The 20382-nt window shown below is 44.4% G+C and overlaps 1 protein-coding gene across 1 annotated transcript; it reads right to left on the bottom strand.

The window, feature by feature from the left end:
• Window positions 1-9614: 9614 nt before the first annotated feature.
• Window positions 9615-20110, bottom strand: sh3bgrl2 (SH3 domain binding glutamate-rich protein like 2). The gene is made up of 4 exons (XM_084439252.1): window positions 19904-20110; window positions 14113-14298; window positions 12011-12091; window positions 9615-10935 (listed from the first exon to the last, which is right to left on the bottom strand). The coding sequence occupies exons 1-4, from the start codon at window positions 19946-19948 to the stop codon at window positions 10921-10923; spliced, it is 327 nt and encodes a 108-aa protein (XP_084295378.1). The 5' UTR covers window positions 19949-20110; the 3' UTR covers window positions 9615-10920.
• Window positions 20111-20382: the final 272 nt, after the last annotated feature.

Consider the following 20382-nt stretch of genomic DNA (forward strand, 5'->3'; position numbering starts at 1 on the left):
CATAGATCAGTCTGTTAAAACTACAAATTCTTCCTGTGTGACATCACTTCCCTGTCCTCTTCATCCTGAAACTATGTCACTTCCTTTTTCACTGTATAACCTATCGACCTCGTCCACATCTGACTCACTCTGCCCGGATTCACTTCCTGTGCTAGAGTCCGACTCTGCAGAATCGTAACAGAATAAAACTATTGCCTTTGTTTAAAACCAGCTTGACCGACCACTCAGCGTATTCTTTGAAATCTAAACTAAACCAAGTAAGGTTTTTCCTTTACAGGAGTGGTTCAAACAGTTTTTGCTCAAGGTGGGAGGGGCCAGCCACAATCTTTCCTGCCTGCATCAGGAGGCATGCAGGTCCTGGAGGGATGGCATAATGCAGCCAATCACCCTCTCAGCTGAGCGAATGACACGCTGCAGTCTGGCCTTGTCCTTGGCGGTGGCAGCAGCGTACCAGATGGTGATGGAGGAGGTGAGGATGGACTCAAAGATGGCGGTGTAGAAGAGCACCATCATTGGCATGGCAATATTGAGAAATACAGGATTATATTCATGTGTTAAAATGTACTTAAGATACAAAAGCTTTGTTTAAAATGTTGGGTCTCAGAACTTTTCTGGAAAACTTATCTAGTTTTATGAACTGCTTGCATGTGAGGGATCAATAAAACAGCTTCCCGTCGAAACTGTTTTTGGACTTTGTTCTTGACTCTGAAAACTTAGTTTCTGATGAAGTGATTCATACTCTGCCATTTCTGATCATTTCTCCAAGAACTTTGAGACAAAGTATAAAACTACATGTTTAGATACTTTGGGCATCAGATGGATAATTTTGATCAGAACCGATCTGCGACAGACTCCACAGTGTCTACTGGGGAGTCACAGAGGGTGATGGTAGCAGCGGCCGCTGGGTTCGTTCTGATGTCCACCTCAATCAATCAATCAATCAATCAATCAGTCAATCAATCAAAGCTTTATTTATATAGCGCATTTCATACCCAGAGGCAACACAATGCGCTTTACAGAGAACAAGGGAGGTGGGCATACGACCCACTCTCTACATATTCCAGAGGGAAGCAAAAAAACCAGTAATCACCCGGGGGCCAGATAAGTGAGCTGTAAAACTTCTTCCCTAACCCCTCTCAACAAGGCGATCGAGCAAGCTCCAGGAGTATGTTTGTCTACCGGCTAAGAACATTTATAAAGCAATACATTACATTAAATTACATTAAAATACACACATAAATTACATTAAATTACCTCAACCATCTCCACTGTCTTTTGAGCGTTGAGTTCCAAGTTGTTTTGCCTGCACCAGGACACCAGATGGTCAATCTCCCACCTGAAGGCGGACTCATCCCTGCAGTTGAGCCCAGTGAGGGTGGCGCCATCTGCAGACTTCAGGAGCTTGACTGACTGGCAGGGGCCCTAAGAGAGATTACTAATGTCCATGAGTCTGGGACGGGCTACAAAGTCTGGGACGGGCTACAAAGCAGTAGGAAGTCAATCATTGGCTGTCTGATATAGTCCAGTGAGTCTAATGTACAATGTACACTTAAAAAAACCAACTTTATGTCTTATGTTTGGTGGTGTTTTAATTGTTGTATGTGATTTATGGACCCGAGTCTGATGATGATGATGATGATGATGATGATGATGATGATGATGAAAAATGAGATTCCAGACCAGTGGCACTCCATCTAGGACGGGCCGTTCCACTAAATTCGAGGCTCGATCGCCTTGTTGAGGGGTCAGGGAAGAATTTTTACAGCTCACTTATCTGGCCCCCGGGTGATTACTCTTTTTTTGCTTCCCTCTGGAATATGTAGAGAGTGGGTCGTATGCCCACCTCCCTTGTTCTCTGTAAAGTGCATTGTGTTGCCTCTGGGTATGAAATGCGCTATACAAATAAAGCTTTGATTGATTGATTGATTGATAAATTCAGTCTAGCTGACTGAAAGAAGTCTCTAAAAACCCCAGGGTAACATCAAGGGATCTATAGGCTTCTCTTCCCACAACGACTGTCAGAAAGAGACTGCACAAACCTGGCCAACATGGGAGGTCAGGAAGGAAGAAACTTTTGCTCTCAATCAAGAATATAAATGTGTGACTGAAGTTTGCCAGACAACACCTGGGTGTAGAACAAAAGTAGGCAACTGGAACAACGTGCTTTGGACAGAGGAGTCAAAGGTGGAGAGCGTTGATGCCAGATGGCATTTTTAGCGAAAGCAAAAACACTGCCTTTGAATAGAAGAACCTGTACCAATCATAAAAGCACGGTAGTGGGGGCATTATGGTTGGGAGGCGTCTACGCGTTTCGCAACCCAGTTGAGTTCAACGCCATTGAGTTTAGGGTTAAGGAAGACCCTAACCCTAACCCTAACCTTAACCCTAACCCCTAACCCTACACCTGACCCTAACCCTAATCTCAACCCTAAACTCTATGGTGGTCTTGCTAATCTGGGTTGCGAAAAGTAATCTCGCGGTTGGGAGTTGCTTTGCTGCCTCAGAGCCCGGCCATCTTAAATTCCAGCTGAAACGGACGTTTGAGATCATCTAACTTCCGTAGTTTGACGTATTTCCGACGCAAACAAGCTATGAGGGTGGGACATATGTTTAGAGGAATTTGATTGGAACATTGACAAGTGGACGGGTTTTAAGAACTTTAGACAGATTCGATAGAAGGATAGCGTTGATTGACGGGTGGATGACGTGAGATTATTGGCCTAAAATCTAAGGTACCTGTTGTCATCATTGCACGTGACCTACCGTTTTCCAGGAAGTAAGAAATTATATACTTTGATATAAGATTACAACAGAAGTAGAATTTTGTAATTTTTTGGCATACATCGTTGAATAGGTGAACACTATGACCAATTATGTGAACCAAAATGGGACAGAATGCTTTTTTCATTTCAGTGCGACTTTAAAATAATTGAGTAAACCACAAGTTCCACATTTTACCATGGAAAATACTTGAGAAGAATGTGAAAATAGATCTTGCAACAGGGCAATGATGCAAAATACTCAAGTAAATCTGCAACAGAATGCCTCAGAATGAAGAAATGGAGGGTTATATGGAAATGTTGTGGCATTAGCTGGCTCAGTAAAGTCCAAGGCTTAATCTGCAGCCTGCCTCAGTAGTCACTTAAAAGTGAATAATTACTTGTTGTTGTTTGAAAGAGCAATGGAGATGGACAGATACTAATATAACTTCTGACCGTTGTGTTACATTCGCCCTGCTTCTCGCCCAGAGAGATGTTTGTTCTGTTTGGAGTTTATCGTTGTTCTAAACGTAATCTCAGGCAGTGATCGGTGAACTCCATTGCATCGAGATGATTGGCAGAGCTAAACTGTGTGCGTCCAAACCGTTCTGAGACTCCTTATATCATTATTGTGAGCCTCCCTTTTGCATGACTTACTCTTTCACAGGTGAAAAAAAAATATGATCTAACCATACTCTATCTTTGATCTGTCCAACATGATCAAATTACCTAAATGAGAGTCAGATCTATGTTGTGAATATAACGACTCGTTAGGCCTATAACTAATGTAGTACCACACTTATACCACACTTGTACCCACAATGCACCTAGCCCTGATACTAACCAATGAGAATCCTAACATTTAGGACAAGCACCAAAAGAGCTACTGATCATCTCAACCTGTGGATTTAGAAAGTAGATGGACTCCTGAGTAGAACAGACTATACTTTTACCGCGACACCAGGTATAGTTTTTTTTATCTACAAAGCAAAATGTACTTGGCAATGGAAAAAATGAATTGTGGCGAGCGCCACATGTGCACTAACAGATAAGCTGATGTTGAAAGGATACGAAGGAACAGTGTTAATAAAGCGTTAAGCAACTGCGTCTGCTGTGGTGTGGCGGCCTAAGCATCGGTTTCCGGTGCAGCCGCCCACTGGGGACTATGGTTCTACAGTGACCCTGTCTGGTGACGGAGTCACGGTCACGGGCTTGAGAGAGTCAGGTAGCTGGTCAGGTAGCTGGCTCTCTCTTCTGGATCACCAACTGCAGGATTGTGCGACGGACTCTCCACAGCAGCGACAGGGGACAATTGGACAGTAGGTCGGCTGTGATTGGCTATCAACTTGGGTGAAAAATTGGATGAAAACCGAAATACATACATTTTTTTATAAAAAAAGAAAGAAAAGTTAAGCAACTACTCGAGCAGTGGATGAAAAGTCACATGGCTTATGGTACACGTTAGTGCTCAGTGTGAAAGATAACCTGATAAAAAGCAGAAGCAGTTACAAGACTTTACTGTGGTTCGGACTAAAGCAAACAAACTATACTGTAGATGCTGAAGCCTAAAGCCTGATCTGTTCAATATATAATCCTTCTTCTAAACGCTGAGCATGGGGACCATCTTATTTATTTTGTTTTTGACTTTCAACACCATTGGCAGCTGCTACAGTCTGTGTTCTCCTGGGTTTCAACCAGTGAATATCACACGTAAAGTAGATAGTCAAGAACTATGTTTAGAAATAGACGAGTGTGTGATGGATGGGCTAATATGCGGGGAGAAAGGAGCGTGCATAAATCTCAATGGCTCTTATGAATGCCGGTGCCCAGCTGGGTTCACTAACTTCGGTCAAAACCAGGGACGGTGTGTTAAGCTGGATTGTGACCAGTATAGGAACCAGAGTACAGTGGGACAGAGACTACCTGCATTAGAAAGGATCTTTTCTGGAATAATACAAAACTGCGTGAACCTTGATGGCTCCGGAGGGGCAACTTTGGCTGGAGAGACGCGTCTAGAGGTAAGTGGTCTCCCCATGGTCTATTTCCAAGAAAACACACTATCTATCTCTCTCTCTCTCTCTCTCTCTCTCTCTCTCACACACACACACACACACACAATTAATTGCATCTCTCTTCTCTTAAGGAACTGGTCAATGTCACAGACTCTCTTCAAGACCTCCAGTCCAAAGAACAAAATAGCAACGAAGTGACCAAATTACTGAGTTCGATTGAGGAAGCATTCAGACTGATCGCCCCTCAACTGAAAGAGCCGTTGACCAAGATCAAGACCAACCACACAGAGGCAGAGATAAGGGTGAGAAGGGACAAGACGCCACCCACAGGGCCGGTCAGCCTGACCAATGAAAATGCTAAACTGGACACCACATGGGAAGCTGCAACAGGAATTGATTCATATCCTGGATTTGCCTTCGCCATTCTGCTCAGTTACAAGAGTCTGAAACTTTTGGACAAAAACTCCACTGATCAGCTTAGTTCAAATGTGGTGACCGTGTCTGTTGGTAATCCCAACACAACATATCTGCCCCAGCCTGCCAATCTTACATTCACGCACTTGGAGCCTAACGATGAAGCCCAGCAGTCCTGCGTTTTTTGGTCAGAGGAGAAGGGGGCGTGGTCAGAGCAGGGCTGCATGTCAGTGGTGTCTAACTCCACCCACACGGTGTGCTCCTGCAGTCATCTCAGCAGCTTCGCCCTGCTCAGGCAAATCCACGAGAAGAAGAAGAGAGGTCAGCTGTCATCGGTCATGTGGGTAGGCAGCTTCATGGCGATAGCCGCTGTGGTCCTATCCCTGCTTGTTACCTTGTGGTGTCGTTCTAACAGCCGTAAAAGAAATGTTGGTCTGGCAATGACTAACAGGCCCTAAAAGCCTCCACCTAATGACTTAAATAGAATATGCTTACTTACTTAATTCTTGCAGGCTTATGTGTATGTTGCATACAATTGCATATAACTTTGCCAGTATTCACCAATACCAAATCATGTGGTATCAGTACAGCATATAATAATTCACAAATATAGTTGTTAGGAAGGTCATTTGTCAACAAAAGTAGGCTAATTCACCAAATGTGAAAAACTGCAGTAAGCACTAATCAATACTAACAAGACTAACAACTTAATATGATGTTTCTCAAGTATTCTACTTAGTCAAGACCAATTTCCTACATTTTAGACTAGTGCAACTTGTTCTGACAGCCAAAAGTGTGCCATAAGATCAGAAACAGTTTATCTATGAATAACAACACTGTCTGTGCTGTAGGTGATTGATTACATCACATATAACCATGGGCTTTAGGCCTATTATGTTTCTCAAAGCGTGTTACCCTTTTCATGCAGCATTTTTCCCACAGCGCTGACATCAGGCTAAGCCATGGGCATACAACGTGAAATTCAGGACAATCATAGACATTTAGTCATATGCCTGCACAGTAGGCTACGCAAGCAACTAGGGGTGCTCTAAAGAATCGACTAATAATAATAATAATTAGCCCATGTGTGCTTGCTGTAACTTTAGTCCAAGTAGCCTGCATTTATGTGGAAACAATGGAAGTATTGAGTCATGAAAAGTTAGAACCTGCTTATTAGAAATGTCTACATTTTGCACGAAGGAGGAGGGGGAACTTGGGAAATTCTGCACAAAGCAACCGTGTTACTGTGTAAGTCATGCTACTGTATATGTAAGTCATGCTACTGTATATGTTAGTCATGCTATAAGGCCTAGGCATGAGAATACTACAGTATGTTAGTCTTGATAGTTGTCAACATGTGAAATCATCTTGTATTTGATTGGTTGATATTTAAATGATGTAAGGACACTGCAAGGAGAGAGAGTAGTGTTGGCTTTTGGTGTCTTCTTGTTTTTAGTTGTTCTGCGTTGTGTATTTTTTTGTAAGCCTTAATAAAGAGGTGCAGCACCACCTAATTATAACCACGATGTTAATTGCCTTTCTTGTCGTGAGAGTTATTGTTATTGGCGACAGGTGATAGATTTATTTACAGAGATACAACTCACACTGGACACTTAGATGTTGCCCTACGTCTCTCTCTTTCCCTTCGTCTATGTCTTGCCTGTGTGGCTGCTGGTATCCGAATCAAAGTTTCAAGGTTTCGGTGTTATTTTAAATAGTACTGCCCGACCCCCCTCCCTCTGCATACCAGCTCAAACAGACAGACAGAGGGTGAGATTAGGAGTCGCTGGATGTGACCTTCTGAGATATGACATGCGGCCTGTCACCCATGACGCTCACATCTTCATTTTACAACTGGTCAGATCACTTGTCGAGACCCATGATGGGTTCTCCGCAGAGCGGAGTCAATCCTACACCTAGGGGGGAGTTTTCCTAGAACTTAGGCCCTTGGAGACGCCCCCCGTCCTGTGGCACCTAAGTGTGACCTCTTGACACCTACTGCCCCGATGTTTCAGCACACACAAGCAAGCAGCTGTTCTTATCTCTATTCGGCTACACAGTGTTCTTATGCAAGACAAAGCACACAGCGGGTTAGATATGAATAAAACACTCTGTAGATGTTACAGGACATTTCTCTCAAGAATCTCAAGATTCATCAGTAGGGTATAAAACCGAAAGAACACGGAAGACTCTTGGGACTCCAACGCACTGGCCTCCTTTTCAACAATTGGACTGAGTCCCCCAACTCTAGCCTTAGAAGGACGATGGACAAATTGGAAGGATTGGGTGAGGCTTGACTGAGTGACGGACCGCAAGGTCCTTGCTCTCTACTCTCTATTTTTAAAAGGACAGAAAGCCTTGCGGTGTATGAAGCTTACAGAGCTACCAGAACAGTTGCTAGATTAATTAGTAATGGTCTGGTAGTGGTAAAGTGGTGACTGAGTTGAGAACATTTTTGATCATTTTTGTCACACAACAACGATCAGAGTCAGGCAATCGTCTGGAGAAGAGGAAGTCACGTCCACTCAGGATCAGGGCATGGGCTCACCAGTCAAAACTGGTCATTGCTCACCCAAACATCCTTTCCATGGTCCATTTGGTTCTGTATGGGTTGTAAAGGGAGTTTTTATGAAGATAGGCCATCTTTGAGATCCAACCAGTTAACCAGTCTAACCAGTTATCCATAATAATAATAATTATTATTATTATAATAATAATAATTATTATTTCTTTTGTTTTTGACCTTCAACAGGAACCTTGTATCAGGATATGAACCTGACTGATCTACAAGCCTGCATTTTACTGTTTTAATAAAGGCCTTGCCCTGCATTTAATAAAGACAAAGCCGTCTATCCCTTCCTCTACTCTGGAGGGGTTAACTTCTCGGAGGGCGTCATTCCTTGTGAATAGTGTTAATAGTGTGCATGTTAAAATGTTATTAAGGATTGCTCAAGCAAAACAGTTCCCTGATACAAAAGTAGGCTATACTGTACTTGTTTCTCAATAATATTCTAGCAACCACAACAGGCATCTTGCTTAGAGAAGAGCCGCCATTAACCGGTATGACCTTCATATCCTGTTCCCAGGTCCCCGTGGGGAGCGCATGGATGTATTAGGGGGAGCGGCTCGGAAGCGGGGAGCGCCGGGAGAAAGGTGGTTAGCGCTAGACGTATCTTCTCATCCCCAGCCTAGTTCTTTCCAGAAACCTTGTTAGTGTGTTTACTTCAGGCAGGAAATCTAATCTAACCCGTTAGATGGAGGGCTGAGCCGGGACGCTGTACGGGGTTGTTTGCCGGGAGACAGACCTGAGAGGGGGACTATTGAACCGCAACTCCCGATCATATTTTAAAGCCAGCTGGTGAGCGTTCACAGCCGTCGGAGAGGAAGATGAATTGATGAAGACTCAGCAATTATCATTAAAAGCAGAGTTTCTGTAAAGGGTTTACTAATATGGTTTTAAATGAATTCACAAATTAGATAAAAGCTTCTCTCACCTTGGGGTGTGGTGCTCTATACCAGGCAGGGAGGTATCCCTTATGAAGTAGCTACAGAAGGATCTGAAAGACATTTGAGTTCCAGACTACAAAATAGATTATGGACTACAGTATTAAAATGACAGTTTTTATTGGTAAAATTTGACATCAATAACCCATGAAACAAAAAACACAAATTGTAAGAAAAATGTTCTTATTCCTTTGTTTTATCACTGTAGGTCAGTGTCAAGGTACCAGCAGGTGGCACAGTACACAGTATTAGTGATTGTCAAGGGCAATATAGGTTGGAATGTGTGAATACCAGAAAGTCCTTCACTCCTAATCCTAAGGTACATTCGTAGATCTGAAAATATTAGACAGGTACAGTATAAGCAATATGGCAAATAATACTCTTGGCCTATCAGGAGTCTGTGCAGCGTGGTGACTGTGTGGAAGCTTTTGTCATTTTATTTTAGCGTAAACAGGTTTAAAGCATATTGTGAGTCAACATCAGCGTACAGTACAAAGAACTGACAGGGCAAGACAAACTGACAAACAGACTGGCTATCAAAAAGTGCTCAGTTTGGACCAATATACTTATATCTATATTATATGTATGCATTTATGTATAATCAGGTACATAACCATAAAGGACAGTACATACTGTAGCACACACCAACAACAACAACTATGTTTCCCTCTCACACAGAGTAGCCTTAGAAAGATATTCTAAGCAACGCCTAGTAAAAGGGAATGTTGATTGTATCAAGTTTGACTTTGGAATGTGTGACCGTCACTTTACAGTAAAGTCGTCAAAGATTTGATTTGAATTCACAAGATGGCGCTACAATCACAGATCACAAGCTTGAGTGGTCTCTGAAGGGCAAATAGCCCTGTGTGTGTCCGTAGTGTGTACAATTATTCATCCAACCATGATAATTTAATAAGAGAGAGAGGGGAAAGGTGGACAAAGGGGAGGGGAGAGAGAGAGAAACATACTGCAAATGAAAGAATAAAGGATCTGTCCGTCTGCTTAATCTGGGAGGCAGGGTGGTCATGTGACTCCGTCCTCGCACTCGCTCGCGAACAATAAGATTTGATACGGCCCCGATCCGTGCTCGACTTCAAAGAGAGGCCCAGCGAAAAAAACAACCTCCATTCAAATCTCCCATCTCCCATTGACAAACATGTAACATGAGACCTGCGGGTGTACCGATCTCCCACAGCTCCACACTCACCATCAGAGTGGTAGAGAGACATGTGATGAGCTAAGGAGAGGGCTGTGGATGGATTAGTCTCATTTCTACGGCTGCGCTTTAATATTCTGTAGGAAGTATTTTGGCCCAGGGTTTGTAGACAGTATGACAGCAGGGAGGAAGATGAAAGACAACAGGAGGATATTGTTATTGATTCAGACCGTGATGAAATCATCTTGGTTCACTCGCAATTCGACCACCTGCAGCAGAACAATACACACAGACCGACATCCAAGCCAGAACGCGCGCGCGCGCACACACACACACACACACACACGCACGCACGCACGCACGCACACACACACCTTGGCTAGCCCCCTGGTTGTCTCGGGTTGCATTGAGTGCTCCTTCTCAGTTCCTCTCACTTATCACAGCCTCCATTAACAACTTCTTTCTTTCTCTCACACACGCGCACACACACACACACACACGCACACACGCACACACGCGCACACACACACTAGTTCTGTATCTCTGTCTGCACGCACAACATTCTGGCACGTTGCACAGTACCGCTGACCAGTTCCTAACACCATTATCTAAGAGGAGCACTGTTACATACTGCAATGAAGATCCCCAAAATGGCTACATAGAGTTTCAGTCATCAAAAAGCAGCTACAGTGTGGTATATATTATAGAACAAAGAATACACACCACAGCATGCTTTCAATACCAGAGGTTGCGCAAAGTACAAAGAAGAGGTACACAAAAGGGAGTCACATCACAATCCTCTCTCTCCACTCCTGTTGGCCTGTAGCAGGAGACATGGCCTTGGGGGGGGGGGGGGGGGGGGGGTGTAAAGAGCGTGGAATGTTTTAGAAATGTTTAAGAAAGGTTTGGGGGGAAGGGAGGGATATCAGTGTCTCCCGATGGTTTGGCGAAGTGGTGGCATCTCTGGAGATCTCAGGAAGCCACGCGGTGAAAGGAAGTGATGCGATCGTGAGGGAAGTGATGCGATCATGAGCCCCGGCGATGCGGTGGGTCCTCGGGGGCGTCGCGGTGGCGTCTACGACTCGGAGTCCTGAGGGACGGAGAGACAGATGGAGTTAGAGGCGGAGTTAGAGGCGGAGTCTCTTTCTATCCATCATTCCGGTTAGCGAATCAATAATCCTTTAGAGAGAGGTCAGGGAAGAATTTTTACAGCTCACTTTTCTGGCCCCCAGGTGAAACTGTCTTTTTGGTTCCCTCTGGAATATGTAGGGGTGGGACCTATGCCCACCCTCCCCCCCCCCATTACTCTCTGTAAAGCACATTGTGTTGCCTCTGTGTATGAAATGCGCTATACAAATAAAGTTTGATTTGATTTGATATAGTATTCTTATGTTTTTTAAAAGGAGGAATACGGGGGGGAGGGGGGGGAGTTCTCAGATAAAATCAAATAAAAAAACGACGAGAACCAAACAAAACTGGCGTGCACTGCATCACATCTCAGTAATGTATTCACCATGTTAATCCAATGAGCCTCCACAGGGGAAATAGAGCATGGGGTTGAAGGATAATGTAATCATTGCGCAATGCTTATAGTAGCTTAACCATGGAGACGAGACCTTGCGGCGTCTTGCCGGACAATTGGATCAGTGTTTTTGAACCTGTTTTCGTGGCGGCTTGATAGAAACAGCGGCTTAAAAGAAACGGTGTGATTCTTTCCTCCTTGCTGGGCTGTTTTAGCAACACAAATACACACGATTTGACTGTATCTAAGACATGGTCAACAATAAGTCAACGACCGAAGATTATTCATTCTGTGTGGCTACGATAGAATAATAACATCCAGCAACATCTCAATGTTTTTAGATTAAAACAGCAAGGTCTCTATAGAAGCTCTCTATGACTGGGGCTTGTGTGAAAGAGGAAGGCAACACAATGTATTTAGTCCAGTCAGCTGAGAAGACTGATATTTATTCACACACTGAATATTACGGTAGAATCCGGACACAAGTGCTATTCTGACATTCATAAGGAGAGAGATGGGAAGGAGGACAGATGACAGAAATAGGCAGAACAGACGATGACAGAAATAGGCAGAACAAATGTGTGTACAGGTGTGTGTGTACAGGTGTGTGTGTGTACAGGTGTGTGTATGGCTTATGGCTTACTTTTACAGAGGGCTGGGAGCTGAGGCCTAGGAATGCAAACACAGCGTTATTCTCTTTTGACTGGAAGAAGTCTTCGTAGTCCTGCGGCAGCAGAAAAACACAGGGATACAAAAGGTTACACAACCCATACCAGTCTGAATTAGAAATTCTGATTCAATTAGGTGCTCAGAGCACAGACCTCCGTCCATGAATGCATTTCGTGTCTGTGTGCACACACGTGCGTTCAAGTAGGACATTTTTGGTGTTTCTGCAATCGTTAGGTCGAAATCTCTATGCTCTAATTGATTCGGATCCACTCCAAAGTTGAATGGGTTCTAAGTTGGCCCATGCTACCCCCCTCCACCGAGTTTGATGGAAATCGGTCAGGTAGTTTTTGCGTAATCATGGTCCAAAAAATGAATGGCGGTGAATAGCCAGCCAAGTGTGGGCGGCTTGTGGACCTTCCCCGTGATTCGTATCTGTTCCAAGATTTAACAGGTTCCAAGGGGGTCCATGCTACACCCTTCGACCGACTTTTGTGAAAATCGGTCTGGTAGTTTTTGTGTAATCCTGCTAACAGACGTACGTACATGCGCCAACGAAAACATTACCCCTCGCCCTGCGCCATCGCTGGGGCGGAGGTAACGACCACAATAAGCATTTCTGTCAATCATACTGTTAGAGGTCTTCATTACTGTTTTTTGGGCAAATGTGTGGTCTACAGCAACACTTACAGTGGTATCACTAGTGAGTCACTAGGTTTATGCCTATAGGCCTAAGAGAGAGTATAAGATTATCTGCCCCATTGAGCATCCAGATTACAGCAGGATTATGGAGTAACGCGGGCTCAGCAAATCTGGCATCGCCTGGCTAACATTGGCTACAGCATACTCATTCAGTAAGTGGCCATTTGATAATGTGTTGACCACATTAACCTTATCTTAGTTTGCTCAATTACTGTACACACCAGCTAGCTTTAGCTGATAAATAGACTGATGGCCAAATGTCTAGCTGAGATCGGCTGACGAGGGCAAACAGAATATAAAGAGTATTCTACTACACAATGAGGCATGGATTTATTTGCGTTGTGCTGGTAGAGCAACCATGTATTCGTGTTGCTTATTCCGGGCCCAGTGAACGAATGGTTACATGGTTCTATAAGCAATCATGTGGCTAAGCATATCAGGACCACACCAGGTGAGCATGGAAACAACAACAACAACAACGAATTAGGAACAAACCAGAGGCGTGTCAATTTAAATCAATTGGACCGAGGTGGACCAATCGGCTGGCTTCACGTGCACATATATGCCGATCCCGTGCTATATCCTCATATCATGACCGGGCGCATCACAGCGTGGTATGGAATCGGCCCCGCCCTCAACCGCAAAGTGCTGCAGAGGGTAGAGCGGACTTCTCAACGCAGCGGTGGACGGCAGCTTCCCTCTGTCCAGGAGCCGGTCAGATTGCCGGTAAAGCCCGCAGGATCATCAAAGACCCCGGTCACTCGGGTCATGGCCTGTCCAGCTGCGGGCTCCAGGACTGCTTTTTCCAACAAGCAACCAGGCTCTTGAATAATGGACATTATTGCCCGCCTGCCTATAACAGACACAGACTGACTGTGTAGACTCAGACTATGCACACACACACACACACACACACACACACACGCACACTAACATGCATACAATGCACATTTGCACTTTTCACACCCCTACACTTTTACACACACACCCATAATTTCACTTGTATTGCATAGCACTGTTCTATTGTATTGCACTGTTCTTTCATTCGTATTATTATCATCTTGTATTATTATTCTGTTTTTGCTGCAAGGCTGAGGAGCAAGAACCCAATCATCTCACTCCCTTATACCTGCATGAACGACGTCACAATAAAGAAATGTTAAATCTTGAATATGCATGCTCGGAGCTCGGAGCATGCTTCTAACTTTCTCAGAGTGAGACAGAGTCAAAAGCATGAATCTCATGTTGGGAGGACCAGCATTCTACTTTTTGGGCTTGAGAGTGTCCAAAACAAGGGACCGGAACCAATCAGCTGGTCTGGCCAGTGACAGAACCATCAGAACCGCTGCCATTGATAGAACCGTCAGAAGCGCTCACCCCGCAGTAGTGGTCTCCGTTGAAGATCTGCGGAGGGAGAGGGTTCCCCTTCTCCGGCTGCTTCTCCTGGGGAATGTTCCGGTACATCCACAGCCTCTGGTCCTCCAGCATGGTGATGTCTACTTCCTGGAAAGAGATGCGGTTGGATTCCAGGAAGCCTACCACCGCCTGCTGATGTTTCTTCACCTGGAGGAAGGAGGGAGGGAGAGAGAGGGATGGAGAGAGAGAGAGAGTGAGAGAAAGAAAGATAATTTTTTGAATAAAAAAAAAAAAACTTTCACAGTATTTCCAGAAAACAGGCATGTTTACCCCATTGTCCTTTTGTCACAAGTTAAAAATACAAAGTCATACAAGTAACCTCCAACCACAAAATAAAACCCACATCAGAACCAGAGAACCAACGAGTTCTCCCTCACTGATCAGAAGACCCCTAGAGAGAGAGAGAGCGAGAGAGAGAGAGAGAGAGAGAGAGAGAGAGAGGGGTGGGGGGGGGGGCGTCAAAACTGGAGCAAGAGTGATATGAAATGCTATGTAGTATATAACTGTGTAGTTTTTCAGTTGCCATTCACAGGGTATTTTACAGTGCAGAGAGGAACATGCTTTGCTAGTTGTGACTCAGTTGGCTGTTCTGCTGAGAAGCACTTAAGTAATTCAGACCTCAGCTTAAGGAAAACAAGGCAGAGTCAGTGAGTCTAGACCTCTGCAGCTTAGAGCCTTTAAATACAGAGAAAGTGGACTCACATGCAGGTGACAACACGAAATACAAAGGAATGGGATGCAGTGGTAAATTATACTGGTGTGTTCTCTACCTAAACATTAGTATGCGTTCATGTGTACAGGGCTTTTCCTGCATAGAGGATTTTTTTGAGATTTTAACCAGAGCCAAAGGAAAATCACCAGTGCCAAAATGCTCAAAATTGAGAATAAAAATAGCAATTCAAATCCTCTCCAAATGTGTTTGATAGCTGGTTTCAAGTGCAGCCCATCCCTCTTTCTTGCATTGTCCATGGTTTGGACACTAGTAATTGAGATAATTAATAGACAGTTTATCAGTATCTTAGACATTTTGGCTTCATATCCCTTTTGTGTCATGTCGGGAGATTTCTCGCGATTGTAAAAAGTGAGCCCAGTCAGAACGACAGCAAAGAATATAGTCCTATACATGCTGGTAGGATACTCGGCATAAAAGAGAGGTTTCCCCCCCAAAATGTGCGCATCACCCCCCAAAAACCCATTCTGAGCCAGGAAAAACCCTGTGTGTACAGTACGTGTTAAAATGAGAGCATTGTGTGAGCTGACCGCCTCAGTCTGGTCACTGGGCTAAGAGGTCAGACGTATTACAGGACACACTCCTGCATCAACACACTGTAAAATGACACTAGCTCTGACAGAGAGCAGGGGTCGCACACGCGCACACACACACACACACACACACACACACACACACACACACACACACACACACACACACACACACACACACACACACACACACACACACACACACACACACACAGTTTTACCAGTAGACAGGCCCAGATAGGCCATGTATTGATCGCTGTATATCTCTCTCCATATGGCAGGTAATCGAGACACAAGTGATTATTGATTATCAAAGGAGCTTTGAGTCTGCAACAGGAACGCAACCACAATGTTACACTACTGTGAAAGATCATTTGTGGACATTAAACACAATACAGTAGAAATAGCCCTAAAATCAGTATTCCGATTCGGGGACTGCCCACTGTTCCGACATACCATTGTTCCGACGTCTCACTAGTCCGAAACTTGTTCACCGATCGTCAGACATCCCATTGTTCCGACGGCTCAAGAGTCCGACCGACAATGGGATGTTTCGGACTAGTGAGACGTCGGATTAATGAGATGTCGGAACAATGCTGTGGCATCTTCTGATTCTACTGTGTTGCTGTCTTTTGTTCAAGCCCAAGCATGTTTTAATCATGGGGTTGTGTGTTATTCTTTGATGCACATGTGGAGTAAAACCTTGGGACCATAACGTTGCTGATGTTACATTTGATAGTCCAGGTGACGACCTTTACTCAAGACTTTGGTAGTGTAGCACAGTGATAGCAGTCAAAAACCACTGGACAACTAAACCACAACACTAAGATGTGTATGGATGTAACCCATGTTTCGGCATGCCCTGGGTGGGAATCGAACCCTGGTCTCCCGCGTGACAGACACCGTTTTAACCAGCTGTGCCATTGAAAAGCTAGCTCAACCAACAACTCGCTACCTACTCAAGGACTCACAAGAACCCAGTTTCACTCGGTTACATGGACTCTAGGGATGTCCTTCCCAGGACAGTGAGGAGGGCTCTGGGTGTGGACGGCTACTCTGGGCTGAGCTCTATGGGCAGCGTCCATCAGTGTACTGTCCGTCCCCGCTGCAGGAGGACAGGACACGAGTCACACAACATGGCCGCTTGGGTGTGTTTCTGTGTCTCAACTTTGGAAAAACACTGCTGAGAATGGTGGAAGGAAGATGGAAAACTCTCACGCTTCTCATTGTGTTATTAAAAAGACGCACGCGCGCACGCGCGCGCGCGCACACACACACACACACAAACACAAGCACTCACTTCCTGTGTCTCATACAGTAATGTGCTCCAGCTGGACTCAGTCACCATGATTTACAGAGTGAGAGAGAGAGAGAGAGAGAGAGAGAGAGAATCAAATCAAACGTTATTTATACAGCACATTTCATACACAAAGGCAACACAATGTGCTGCATGATGCGCTTCAGAATCCTCCTTCCATCCTCACAACCCCAATTTCCCAGACTACCATGCTGATGTCTTGATCCACTACATCAACTAGTCACCAACATCAGAGCTTCCAAAAACATGCATGTCATCATTACGTTGTCTCGGAAGACCACTGAATAAGTTGCATAAAATATACTACTCAAAGCCAGAATTGGTGGTGATGATGACACATGATTAATTGATTTACGACATCAAATGTCCATGACTGCTCAGTGTTCACTCTTTGATAGTACTGTGTGCCCACCACCATCCGCAATAAACACTGCCAAAATGTTATCCACTATACTTCAAGAACACTTTCCTAATTGGGGCGGCATGTAGCTTGTGAGGTAGAGCGACCGGCTGGTGTTTGCAAGGGTTTCCTTCCTACCCCAGAACCCAATACGATAAACATGCAGAAGCACAGAATGCTCTCCGGCCCTTGACCAGGACTTTGAATGAGCACTTGGACTTGATCCTTGGGCGCCATGAGCGAACTGCCCGCTGCCCCTGGAGGACAGCTTGGATGGGAGAAATGCAGGGAACAATTTCCACCGGCGACCACTGATGGTGCGTGCGTGTGTGTGTTGTCGTTCCTCACTCACATGTGTTGTGTGGCAAATGAAGACCCCAAAGACCCTCAAGGCTTGGAGAAGTACCTTCTCCAAAAGAAGCGAAAACAGCTGCTTTCAAATGTTGTCGCATTATGGAAGGTGATGCTTCTGTATAACTGGCAGGAGTGGGATTTCAGAGCTGATCAGCACCATCCTTAGCTACACGCAGACCCGGCACTGTGAGCTCGTCATCATTAACGTGAGAAACAGCATAAATCACAGGAAACACACAACCTTTGTTCCATTTTACAGCCATCATCATCAGAAATCAGCCATCATCATCAGAAATCACAAGTATTTTTGCTTATGTGAGAACCAATCAACGTGCAAGACCAAAATCCAGCTTGTTGAGCTATATGCTCATTTAGCATGGGAGAATGAGAATGGTGAAAGCAGGGTTTCCAGCCCTGTTAGTGCGTAGTGTTCCCTGTATACTACATGGTCTGTGCAACAGCCAGGTGAAGTATTCAGTCTGCAGCTTCTAATCCTGACACGCCCATTGTTGGACACTTTAAGTGATGACATCACAATAGATTGCTTGTTCTGGACTGGTTGAGAGTTCTGACTCAGAACTGACTCACAACACTGAGAATAACTGTGAGCAAACAATGGTTAAACATTAGCCACTGCCTGGTGCTCCAAAAAAGACCCGCTCTCATGGAGTCCTATTGTGTGTGTGGAATAGACAGTAAGAAGATAGTGTGTTTGTGTGTGTGTTTGTGTGTGTGCAAGCATGTTGGGGATTGTGAAGACACAATGGAGCTATTGTTTTGACGCAGACAATTAAGGGCGGGGCATTGGAAAGGAGATTAATAGTGGCAGTACTGGACAATCATTTAAACAGACACACAGCCTGTAAAGCGCTGTTAGTGCGCAAGCAACTTTGTGAATGTATAGTATGGCAAAAAAAAAGAAGCATTTGACAGTTATTTAACTAAAGGGATGTGTACGACCAGTTTGTAGAGATCCAAGGTTGTAATGATTCAATAAGTCAGTGTGCACACAGAAACAGTGGCATTGCTTTTCCAGGTTCAGATGTATAGAGATGAACTCTGTGGCTTAAAAGGCCTGGACAGCACTGTGTAAATAATAGAGTAGGTGCCCAGGTGAGTGTGTGTGAGGGGACGTGTCCAGAGCTTGTGTGTGTGTGAGGCTATTGAATGTGAATGTGTATTGTATATAAGGGGATGTTACTGTATTTTGTGTCCCCGGATTTGTGAATGTGAGCATCTGACAGGTTGAGCGTGTGTGTGTGTGTGTGTGTGTGTATTGTTATGGAGTAGCGCTGGACTGCTGGGATTAACACAGGTTAAGACTGAAAGCCAAGCTTTAACTCAACACTACACACAACAGAGCTGCAGGCTGTTTACAGTATGAGAGAGAGAGAGAGAGAGAGAGAGAGAGAGAGAGAGAGAGAGAGACCAAGGACATACTGCTGTACTTGGATGATTAGCCATGAGAACTAATACGGTAATAATCATTTTCACCCTGGTGTCCGTCCCACTAATCTAATCTGGGAGCTACTTACAGTATCAAAATGTGATTTCCTAATTCGGTAATACCGTTTAAAGTAAATTAAAAACACAGGCTCAAAACTGACGGTGCTGACCCAAGGGTATTCAAGCATGCATGGGTGTGTCACGGAGTTAAAAATAACTCTTTTGTAAACACTTAGATATTCTGTTTCCCTACTTGAGAGATTTGGACAACATGCTCTACTCATTTGTCCCAATGCAAGACACTATCAAGTGAGATTATGATATCAGATATTCCAAATACCTTCCACCTCTATGATGCCAAACGGGACATAAGAGACTCGTGGTAAAGAGTAAAGAACGAATAGGTCCACGTGTTTGTACAGCAAACATGCACTTTGCTCAACCTTGGAACTGTGTGATAAAAGAGGCAGTTTTCTAACGAAATGCTCCTCCCATAAGCCTTCATGATTCTTTTTATGCCTCCATTATCAAGGACAATCTCTATAAAATCTCAGCCTAATGCATAATGCGCATATAGTGAAGATTATTATTCCCAGTTTGCCAACTGCTCACGGTCAAGCAAATGCGTAAAGGTATAATGTTAACAGCATTTGACACCTTCACTCGGAATAACTAAGGATTAGACCCATTATGAACGGGTATCAGCATGTATCAAATAAAACACAGAATTCTACAAAGTATAATGGACACGTTGACAAATGTATTTCTTCATAGTCAATAAATCAAGAACGCTGGAGTTGTGAATGAAGCAAACCCAGGAAGCCACGCAAAGCTCCCGGACAGAGAAATCACATAAACTACTACCCCTCGTTCACCGATCATAAAAACCATGGCACACGAGAACATTCCACACCTTGGTGGTCCAATTGTCAATAATTCAACTCCAATTGAACACAGATCATCGCACTTACCGCTACAGAGGCAGAGGAGGATGCAACGTAAACCTTGATAACCATTTTAATCCGAGTGCTATGTCGCACGGGCGACAGTCAAATAATTATTTTTGCAACAACTTCTTTTCGTAAACGTAGGCCCCCTATTCTTGCCAGGACCAGATTGTGGTCTCACAGCTTGCCTACAAGCTCCGTATTTTAAACGTACTACCAACGCGGGTTTTAGTAAACTATTTATACTGTGCCATGGCATCGGCGTGCGTTAGGCCGAGGTTCGCACTCCCCCAACTGGTATTCAGAGGACTGTCACTGTTCTAATGCGCTAACTCTGGAGATTATGGGAAATGTAGTTCTAATCTGATCGGTCATAATTAGATACTGTGTTCTACTCGAGGCGGTAGGAATGATGCATTAGAGTATTCAAACGTGGTGTATCTGTTGTTCTGAGAGAGGCATCTAGGCTTTATCTAGAAATTGGAGCCACATTCATCTATTCT

Source organism: Borostomias antarcticus (genome assembly GCF_949987555.1).
Source record: "Borostomias antarcticus genome assembly, chromosome: 6".
NCBI lineage: Eukaryota > Metazoa > Chordata > Actinopteri > Stomiiformes > Stomiidae > Borostomias > Borostomias antarcticus.

Coding starts and splice junctions, on each gene's coding strand:
- sh3bgrl2 (XM_084439252.1), bottom strand. CDS start 19,948: ATGGTTATCAAGGTTTACGTTGCATCCTCCTCTGCCTCTGTAGCG. Junction 14,299..19,903: donor CCTCCTCTGCCTCTGTAGCG/GTAAGTGCGATG, acceptor TCCTTCCTCCAG/GTGAAGAAACATCAGCAGGC. Junction 12,092..14,112: donor ACGGAGACCACTACTGCGGG/GTGAGCGCTTCT, acceptor CTGCTGCCGCAG/GACTACGAAGACTTCTTCCA.